The sequence below is a fragment of the Oryx dammah genome, unplaced genomic scaffold (genome assembly GCF_014754425.2).
Source record: "Oryx dammah isolate SB20612 unplaced genomic scaffold, SCBI_Odam_1.1 HiC_scaffold_6, whole genome shotgun sequence".
NCBI classification, from domain to species: domain Eukaryota; kingdom Metazoa; phylum Chordata; class Mammalia; order Artiodactyla; family Bovidae; genus Oryx; species Oryx dammah.
The window spans coordinates 10,164,618-10,175,451 of record NW_024070190.1 but is presented as its reverse complement, the minus strand read 5'-3'; the positions used below and the strand labels follow the sequence as shown (position 1 = coordinate 10,175,451).

Below are 10,834 nucleotides of genomic sequence, written 5' to 3'. Positions count from 1 at the left end.
GGTTTTAGCCTGCTGTTTGGCAAGCCCTCAGCCCAGATGGGGTTCAGTAATGACTTCTGCGAGGTGTTTAATCAGATCCTAGAAGAGTCCATGACTGCCATGTTTAATTATTCCAGTTTAATGGAGCATTCAGCGCGATCCCACTTGGTTTGCGATCGATGATTACGGTCATGGGGAAGAGAGGCGAGGATCCAGACACCCAGGCCCCATTGACGCTCTGCGCAATGATGGAGAAGCTCTGCCAGCGGCTGACATCTCCAGCTGCAGATGTGTATTTATAACCATTTTCTCCAAGCCAGCACCCATTTAGGCGAGGCAGAGGATTTACTGAAATGCTCTGACTGTGAATCCCCTTCTGTACATGGCCTTCCTCCCCATTTGAATGCACAGGGAAAGGCTAGGGGAGGAGATGATACTTAAACAACCAAAGTTCCTTTACATCAGCACTCAACAGACCGATTGATGGATGCTGATGGCCAAGACATGGGTAGTCTAACCCTTAATCCTGTTTTCTAATAAACGGCCAAATGGTATCTGCATGTCAAAGGGGTTGATGATTTTCTTATCTGCACTTGTGAAAAACCAAGCTGCTCTGCAAATTTTCGGTAGGTCGGATATTAGGGATGGAAAACAGAGGGTGGTATGTTTCAGAGTCTCCTAATTGAATAGGTGAATTTTCTGATATTAAGATGAACTAGAGGGAACTTAAAATATATATATATATTTAAAAAAAAATAAAATAAAAAAAATATATATATTTTAAGTAACAGTTCCTGAATCTTACAAGTAAAATATAAGAATGTCACTTTTGGAAGTGATGCTCATTTAAACCTTTTATAAAATTCATTAGAAGACTTTCTTTGGGCTTAAGCTTTTGTGTAAGTCTTATTATTGGCAGTCAGGGTATGGATGTGAGAGCAGGACTATAAAGAAAGTTGAGTGCCAAAGAATTAAAGCTTTTGAACCGTGGTGTTAGAGAAGACTCTTGAGAGTCCCTTGGACTGTACGGAGATCCAACCAGTCAATTCTAAAGGCAATCAGTCCTGAATATTCATTGGAAGGACTGATGCTGAAGCTGGAACTCCAATATTTTGGCCACCTGATGCAAAGAACTGACTGATTTGAAAAGACCCTGATGCTGGGAAAGATTGAAGGCAGGAAGAGAAGGGGACAACAGAGGCTGAGATGGTTGGATGGCATCACTGACTCGATGGACATGAGTTTGAGTAAGCTCTGGGAGTTGGTGATGGACAGGCAAGCCTGGAGTACTGCAGTCCATGGGGTGGCAGAGTTGGATGTGACTGAGAGACTGAACTGAACTGAACTGAGGAAGCTAGGTCGTTGGGTTAACTTGGAGGTCATAGGTCAGAAACCCAATGCATTCCTTGGATTTTTGCACATCTCTTACCACGTTCTCTCTGAGGAGCATCAACAAACACATTTCCCTCCCACCTGCCTTAAAGGCAGGTGTTGAATTAAACCCAGTCAACTCTATCCACTTTCCTTTCTGCTAGTGTGTAATATGCATAAACTGCATTGGCTACAACTAGGGGAGTGGTTTTAAATTTGTAAGCACCAAATCCACAAATGCTCAAGTGAACTGGAACTGATTCTTACCAGTCACCCAAAAGGGCAAAGCATCTATAAATATCTTCATCACCTCCTCCTGCAACCCTCCCTTCCCCTGCTCCATCCCCCAACTTGGAAATTCTGAAGGGCAAACATTGGCTTGATTTCAGAGGATGTGAGATGAATCAATAACTTTCAGAGGCTGGGACTAAAAGTGGTGGGCCTTTGTCTCTCAGAAAGGTTTGCGTGAGTCTAGTTCACAGGGACTGTGGCAGAGAGGGGCTTTGCCATAGATGGTGGCTTGTTCTAGTGAGTCACCTTCCTTGTGGGAAAAAGAGTAGGGTCAACTCTTCAAGAGCATATTCACGACTTCTCTACCACCAGAGTTTTTTGGTCAGTCTAAATTTCAGGTCTGTTCTCTTCTTAAACTGCAATCCAGGCTTCCCAGGCCCATATTTTACACAAGGAACAAGGGATGTTAATATCCATGTTCTCCATTACTGACCATTGTCACAGTTCTTCATGAGGAACTCTATGAAGAGCATGCTTCTTACTGTTTTTTGTAGATATCTCTTTGATCTTCGGCTCTGCAGACGAGCACTATGGTTTATGGTTTCATGAGTTTGAAGGAGATCTCAGTTAATGACATGTCATCAATTTCTGCATTTTAATGGGTTAGCAGGACAGACGATTCTTGGCATTTCAAAGATAACTATGATATCAGTGAAGGCAGGACTGTATTGTTATATTCTTTGCCCGTGCCCACAGTAATTTATATTTTTAATGATAAACCTGCTCCTTAAGACTGAGAATAGCAGGATAAAGCCTATGAAATACAAATTAACTTTGTCATATGTGAAAATGGCCTTAACACATAATAGGTCACTGCATATGTTAGGGGAACCCTTGCTTGATATTACTTATTCTGAAATAAAAATGACTTTTACTGGATACAGTCTAATATTTATACACAGTAAGTCCATACAGAAAACTGTGCTGAGCTGCTAAGGGTACATTTTGTAATTAACAAGTGTCCATGAGGACATCAAGTTGCTCAAAACCACATGCACCACGGGAGGACAGTGATTTTCTACAGCTTGGCTGCTGACTGGAAACATTCATTTGACAAAAGTCCCATAGGCCCACACAGGGTCATGTTCTCTGGCACGGCCTCTGGGGGAGGACTTGAGAGACGATTCATTCTTTGCTAGTATCAGGCAAGAATACTGGGGTGAGGAGCCATTTCCTTTTCCAGGGGATGTGAGACTGAACCCAGGTCTCCTGCACTGCAGGAGAATTCTTTAGTAACTGGGCTTCCACCAGGGAAGCCCTAGTATAGACAGAGAATTATTTCTTCAAAAACAAAACAGAAACCTTCTGGTGGGACCTCTCTGGCAGTCCAGGGGTTAAGACTCTGCGCTTCTAGTACGAGTGGCCTACGTTCCATTCCTGGTCAGAAAACCAAGATCTCACATGCCAGGTGGCATGACCAAAGAACAGAAACCTTCTGGTCTTGTCTATAGGTACGGCTTAGGGAGGTGGGAAGACTGTCCATCAGGGAGGCTAGATCAGGTTCCTTTGTTTTCTCTAAATAACATCAACTTTTGTATCTGCTTGGTTACCTTGTAAAGCAAAAGCATCTGCCTGGCTTCAGCCTTAGTTTACTGAGCTGGAAGATGGGAATCCCAGCACCCAACTAGGAAGAGTAATGCTAGGGTTCAATGAAATGGATGAAGAGTGTGAAGAACAGGGTCTGGCACGTGGCAACCATTAACTGCTACTAGCAACTCTTTACTTTAAATCAGGTTGGGATTCTGTAAGCAGGCTAAGTAGTACTCAGTATAGATTAAGGTCCCAGAATAAATTCTCATACACTCAGATTGTTGACATATCAGAGCAGCAAAGTCTACATTCACCTGATAACACAGTTTCTTGTGTGGACTCCTTTTAAACATTTATTAAAAAAAGCAAAATGTACGTTCATCTCAAATAGAACAGTTAAAAATGGTAAAGCAATACAAACAACTTGTTACTAGCAGCATCCAGTTGTTAGAAGGTCCGGCCCCATTCCGCACTCTGCTCTGGCAAGCTCAGCCTCTTCTGAGCTCTCTGCCACCTACACCGCCCTCCGTCACAGTGCAGGTGAAACCGAAGTTTATAAAATTAACAGTTTAAGGTTAAATAAGCTTAAATAAGGGTGTTAAATACAAGACACTTCATCAAAGCTTCTGTACAAAGATAAACAAATTTGGCATTGTACAAGTGATTCTGCTGGCTCACGGCACACAGGAGGGCTCTTGTAAGTAAGCAGATTGACGCTTTTTTTCAACAGAGCATTAACTATACAAAAGTGAACTAAGAGTTGAAGTGACTACTCAGTGAGCCATTTACAAGGCATATGAATCTTTTTTTTAATCAGAACACTGTTAATATTCAGGCACCGTTTGCTCCTGCAAATAAATAAGTCTCTAAAGGAACTGCATTTGAACTTGTGTTAGACACATCAGTGTTTTTTCTGTCCCCCCTGCCCCGACACGGCTTTTCCAACTATTTCATCTGCTTCTTTCTTATTGCTATGATAATGTGGCTGTGGAAATAAAACTACTGTACATCCAAAAAAATAGAGCACCTTTAACATTAAAGTATATGTCTGATTATTTGTTCTCATGTTTATTTTACAATTCTAAAGCCCAAACTATGGTAAACTGCTTTAATATCTCTACCGGGTCACCTGATACATAAAGCCCAACCATCGTCCCTTGTGAGGTAAGCCCACACAGAGCTCCGTTTTAGCAGAGCCTGAAAGGTCCACACTGACACCAGAGTTTACATTCATCTCGACACCAGCGTTACATTCATCTTCACGGGTGTTGCTCTCTGCGGTCACACGGTGGCTCCCTGTCCTGCTGGGGGCATGGTGCTAGACAGAGCGGGACAGCAAACACAGCTACGATGGGCCAGAAGCACAGCAAGAAACCACATGTTGGCGACTATGAAGGGACTCTGGGCTTCCCCAGGGTCCCCGGGTGGGCGGTGGCCTGGTTACGGCTTCTTGTCGATGGTGTTGAAGAACCACTCTGTGAACTTGCGCAGCTGGGCCGCAGCTGTCTGCGACTCCTCCTGCAGCCGCAGGTTGTCCTGCCGCAGGTGGTGTACCTCCGCCTGCAGCGCTGCCTTGTCCTGCTTCTCCTGGGACAGGGGGACGGAGACAAACAGTCATGCACCTGCTAGACAGTCTCTCCTCCCGGCAGCAGTCTGAGCACTTCTATCCCTACTTTCGTATTTTACAGATTTGTTTATTTCTTGGGGGCAGAGGGGATCTGACTGCCTGTTCTGGCTTCCCCAAAAATGAGGGTGAGAGTAAGTAACTAAGAATACTCTTTCCTTTCATCCCACTTTGCTCCCATAGGAGCCAAGACAGCTGTTATATGGGAAGATGACCAGTTTCGATCATCTTCTCTCTGAAAAAGGGGGCCTGGGAAGAGGTGTAGCCTTGGATAGGAGGACAGAGCTTCCACGGCCTGCCTTCTTACTAGACAAGTCAGAATCTGCAGAGCTGCTGATTGTGGGCTTGGTTTCCACCATCTCTTCTCATCTGAAAGCTTTCCTGAGAAGGTGTATTTCCATAATAACCTTCAAAGTGTGCTACTAAAAACTGTTCAAATAGTCAAGATTTTTCAGAAGAATCACAGTTTCCAATAGACAGTAATTTGTGTCCAATACACACAAATTTGAGCTCCCAAATGCTGAAAGGGATATCTTGACCAAGAGAGAAAGAGGAGGTCATCCTCACGGTGAGTGCTATTTTTAAAGGGAGGTGACTTGTTTGTCAACACCGCAGACACACCTGCAGTGCTGAGCTGGGAGCTCAGGCTCTTCAGGACACTGGCCCCCTTAGCATATCTGGTCCTGTCTTTGATGGTTGCTCCTTTTTCCTGTCCCTCCAAAACCCGTCCCCAACACCACTTGCCTCATCTAATGAACAAAGACACCAGTCTCAAGAGGAGGCTTAGATTAGGACTGGTTGCTAACTCAGCCCACTCAAGTCTGGTCTTCTCTTGGTCACTGCAAGAGGCTCAAGCTCCTGTTCTCCCCTCACTCGGGGCTCTCATTCCCAACACAGCTCAGACATCCCTGCTGCAGCCCAGCTGCCAGCCTCTCATGACCTCCAGCCCTACTCCTCTACCCATGGAGTGTGTCCTGTCACTAAAACCTTCTATACCCTCAACACCTTCTTCCATGAGTGTTCCTTTAATTTCAGCTGTAAATGAGTCTTGGCTCTCTCTTGGGGATACTGCTTTCCCAGCAGCTGAGAATGGTGAGGGCTTGTTTTGAAGAGCACGTTGGTTAGAGGCAAGGCAGGCCAACACCTTGCCCCTGCTGCCCAGTGCAGGAAATTGCTCTTCCCTAAAATCCCAGCTCCTTTGACAGCATGACATTGGCTGTAAGACCTGGCACCCCTGCTCTTTGCCATGGTCAACTATATCTCCAGCCCTTCCCATCATGGAAGATTCTAGAACATGGTTCACTTTTCTTCTTTCCATCTCCATTCATCATGTCTGTTAATGATTTCAAGACCCAATAGACAATCCATATGATTCAGCCTTTCTGTGATCTTAAGCCCACCCTCCTCACTACTCCTCACCCCGCCTCAGCCATATCCTGGACCTTGAAGCTATTATTGATAACTGCACATGTTCCTAAATGTTTCAAGCCCTGACTGCCTGATCACTGCCTGTTGTCTTTTTGAAAGAATTTCTTCAGTATCCACCCCTCAAAAATGATCTTAACCCACCAATCCTGCCTTATGGTTAATGTCCATTGACACCCATTGCAGGGACATTATTCCGCCTCACCCAGCTTAGACTCTGAGTCCCTCAGTTTAATCATATCCTTTACAAACTGCATAACTCTAATATTGGTTAAATTCAACTCTCCAATTATTTTACACCTATCGGGAAACAGAATTACCAGCCATCTCAGTTGGTCTGAGATGTTCCCGGTGCCAGCTCTAAAAGTTCTGTATCCTAAACCCATCAGGTAAACTAGGACAGCTGGTCATCCATGTTGGACAATCCCACTAAATACCCAATTACCCTCCATTCTACACCTTCCCTCCATCCTTGTATCTCTCACCCTCTTTCCCACTGCTCACTCTCAGTTCTGGAATAAAGAAGTAAACTAGAGGAGAACTTTGTCAACCCGCCTCTGTTTGGACTACAGCCCATACCTCACTTCACTAGGCTTTGCAGAGACTGACGTTTTACAATTAGTAGGTTTGTGGCAACCCTGCATTAAGCGAGTTTCTCAGCACCATTTAGCCAACTGCATTTGCTCACTTCACGTTTCTGTGCCACATCTGGTAATTCTCCCAATATTCCAAACTTTTCCATTGCTGTTACATTTGTTACAGGGATCTCTGATCTTCAGTGTCACTACTCTAACTGTTGTGGCACTTTCTAGCATAAAGTATTTTTTAATTAAGGAATGTACATTGTTTTTGTAGACATAATGCTATTGCACCACTTAACAGACTACAGTACAGTACAGTGTAAACATAATTTTTATATGAACTGAGAAACCACAATATTCATGTGACTCAATTTATCGTGATATTCACTTTATTGCAGTAGTCTGGAACCAAACCTGCAGTATCTCTAAGGTAGACTTGCACTCGTGCATGAATCACTCATATACACTCTGCTCTGGTAACTATTGAGAACAGTCCCTACTCACATCTGGGGCTACACCCTCCTTGTTAGGCTTAGGACATTACACTCTTTATTCCCACCATTCTTTCCCTCCCAACTGGGTTATTTCCACCAGCATTCATGTCCGCTGTTACTTCTCCCTTCTTTCACCAACAAAACCCTCCCCACCCAACTACCACCCTCCAGCTACTGTACTCCATTTCATTTTCCTGGGGAGTGAAGCAGCTACCCAGCATGGCACTGATAATTCAACAAGAGCTCAGCAAATGCCCATGGAATAAACAATGTCATGTCTTTTGAGGACCTGAGCACACACAGGTTGATGGGTAGAGAAGACACTGGCTCACTGGGGGGACCATAGCTTGGGGAGACCAGGCTTCCTGGCACCAACTAACTCCTTTTAGGTCAACTCATAACTGATAACCCACTGAACTGACAAATGCTAGTATGCTGCCTGTCTACCTCACTCTGCAGACTGGCCACCCAAAGGCTCATCCTCGTTCAGTCAGATCCACTGGATCCTGTGTCTCCTACAATAAAATACAGCAGCTGTGGGCAGGAGATGGAGTCAGACCTGGGCATCTCCATTCCCATTTACTGTTGGGCTTTGATTAGGGCACTTATTGTTCTCAAGGGTTTTTCTTTTTATTCCTAGTAGTTAAAAGGGGTTGATTGTATAAGAGAAAGAGTTCTGAGCAGGAACTTCCAATTGACTGTTTTACCTTCCGAAGGTCTGTCTGCAGCTGCCGAAGAATCAGCTCCAGCTGGTTGACTTTCCCAGTCAGTGTGGATGGAGACCGCTCCCTAGCAAGGAAGGAATGACTTAGAATAACTCAAGAGTGCTGAAGTCAAGCCAGGGCATTCAGTAAGTTGGCAATGTTTTCATGGAAGACATTCTATCATGTGCCGAGAGCACAGCAAGAAAATAAATAAGATTATGTCAGATGTTGAAGGTCAACATGTCACTGCTTTGGTGGAAAATCTCTCCTGGGTGGCTTTTGACTTACAAGGGGCTTCAGAATCTCTACTGGCGTATACACTGGTAAGAAAACAAAAGATAGATGATCTAAATGCGTTTAGGTAGCCGAGATTAGGCAGACCAGAATCAAGTCCTGGGAACCAAAGAGAGACTCAACTGCCCCAGTTTGCCTTTCTCTATCAAGAAAGTATCAAGAAATTCATCACCAAGATGTTCATGCAAGTCACTGGCCACTCAAGTTGATAGAAGAGTGGGAATTAGGAGTGGATGGCACTGAGAAAGTATCACTCTGTGGGTGACGAACACATCAAGAACGCAGGGACAGAGGGACTTCCCTGGTGCTCTGGTGGTTAGGACTCTGTGTTGGCCATGCAAGGGGCATGGGTTCAATCCCTATTGGGGAACTAAGATCCCGCATGTTGTGTGATGCAGAAAAGAAGTATTAAAAAAAAGAAGAAGAAGAAAGAAGAACACAGGGGTAGAGACAGCTGGCTCCTGGCATACTTCAGTGGGAGGTGAGGGGCTGGGTGAAGGCCCAGAGTTGAGGGGAGCATGTGTGCTCAGGAGTTGAGTACGTGCAGCCTGGCAGAGGGAGGGTGCTCAGCAAGGTCCCCTGTCCAGTGCTGCTGCTGTGATCAGGTGGCAGACACTGACTGGGGCCACCCCCTCCCACGCGGGAACTCAACCTCACCATCCAGGAGGTCTGCACGTCTTGGAGGCAGGACTCGCCCGTGGGGCACAAGCTCCATCCAGCCCAGCAGGGCAGGAAGCAGACTCAGGCCTGCTCAGTCCCTTCTCTGGGTCCTTCAGGACTAGGTGAAGACAGGGGAAACGGTTTCCTGGCTGCTCTGGGCTGAGTTTCTGTTAATCGCTGGGGCCTGGGACATGGGAAAGAGGCACACCACAGGGGACACATACCCAGCTGGGTCCAGGAAATCTTGGCCACTGCCAGTATTGACACATAAAGGCAGCTCCTGGGCCCCTTCCAGGTCCTGCTCAGGGTGCATGTCCGTCAGGGTACAGAAGGACGCCACTCTCTGGTCTGGGAAGGGGAGACACACAGACAGCGGGGTTAGGAATAGCTGCAAGGCACTGTCTCCTTGTGGAAATGAATAGTTTCTAAATAAAATCTGCCCCTTCCCCCAACCAGTTATTGCCCTGTTTTAAAGAAAACAAAGAAAAACAAACTCAGGCAAGCTGCTGACAATCAGCAAGCATTCCGATTGGCTGTCCTGCACAGCTTGGCTGCATAGCACACAGACACCACAGCCATGGGGAAAACAAGCAGACACTGGATTTGCTACAGCCAATCTTTCTTCTGTGCACATCCCAAGAAATGCCAGAGCTGTCACTGGGTGGGAAAGAACGGCGTTGGGTGATGAACAGAACTCGGGAGAGGCACCTCTCTCCAAACCTGGAGAGCATCCTTGAGACACGATGGCCCGGACATGTCACCCTGTGCATCCCCAAGCCTCCGCACTTCTATGACCATGCACACGTGCAGATAATGAAACAGAAAGGAAAGGCTATGGAGGACGGAGCACCCACAGTCAGCCCCAAACAATCACCTAGATAGGACGTGTGATGACACAGCAGCCCAAGTTCTTCATCTGAGTCAAGACCTGAAATAAGATTTAGAATTTTCCTTTGAACAGTAATCTCGCTTCTCCCTTGAGTGCCTCCGGGGTACATGTAAGGTGCAGGTGATGGGTCCTCTGAAAAACAGACGTGTGGGATTGAGGGCCACATGTGTACACGTGTGTGCATATCTGCAGATGTGTGCAAGCGTGTGTGCGTGCCTGCCGGTGTGTATATGTTGTGTGAAGCCAAGAACTGCCCTGAGAGACTGTAACACAATGCCAAAGAATGTGGTCAGAGTGTACATTTCACATGTGATGGTCCTGGCTGGACACACAGCTGTCATGCACAACAGTTAAGTTGCATGCCTCACACTCGCCAATCCAGCTGCAGGAAGGTGCGAGCATTTTGGGTCTGCTTGGATGACCTGCTCCCTGAAGGTGAAGATGGTGGCAGTGAGAGAGATTAGCAAATATTTTCACTAAAACCCTTAGACAAGATCTGCAGCACGGGCAGCAGTGATCAGCGTGACTATCTTCCCTCCCCCTGCCCCCGCCCCCAAACAGCACGGGGCATTTCTGTTCCCGGCACCAGTGACTTCACATTCAATGTCTGGAGCTGGGCAGGAAAGGGAACGTGATATTCTTTGAAATGGGCACCAGACTAGCCCAGCTCTGAGGGCTGAACACAAGAACATGGGCCCAGAAATGCTGAAAGGCATGCAGAGAAAACCCTGCTTTTCAGCAAGGTGAGGTGAGGCCCAGGGATGCCTCTCACCATCCACCCGGACTCCCCTCCACACGCCCGTGCCCGAGAGCATCTGCAGCTGGACTCTGAGGGATGCGGCAGGGGCGCTAGCGTTGCTGCTGCTTTTTCACGTGATTTGATTAATGGCTGAGAAACCGCACTGGGCTCCGTGTCACGGGTGCTCTCTGCTTAATTTAACCTATTACGTCTCCCCTTGGCTGCTGGCTGCGTCTCTTAATGAAGCTACCTG

At 46.4% G+C, this 10,834-nt stretch overlaps 1 protein-coding gene across 5 annotated transcripts in view; it reads right to left on the bottom strand.

The window, feature by feature from the left end:
- Nucleotides 1-3,506: 3,506 nt before the first annotated feature.
- SIPA1L2 (signal induced proliferation associated 1 like 2) overlaps nucleotides 3,507-10,834 on the bottom strand; it is a 246,651-nt gene continuing 239,323 nt past the window's right edge. For 3 of the 5 annotated variants that reach the window (XM_040242739.1, XM_040242738.1, XM_040242740.1), the window contains exons 20-23: nucleotides 9,828-9,881; nucleotides 9,178-9,301; nucleotides 8,003-8,084; nucleotides 3,507-4,758 (exon numbers count right to left, since the gene is read on the bottom strand). In XM_040242739.1, coding sequence (XP_040098673.1) covers nucleotides 4,612-4,758; nucleotides 8,003-8,084; nucleotides 9,178-9,301; nucleotides 9,828-9,881 — 407 coding nt within the window. In that variant the 3' untranslated portion in view covers nucleotides 3,507-4,611. The remainder of the gene's footprint in view (nucleotides 4,759-8,002; nucleotides 8,085-9,177; nucleotides 9,302-9,827; nucleotides 9,882-10,834) is intronic. The other 2 variants (XM_040242742.1, XM_040242743.1) reach the window with 1 other exon arrangement.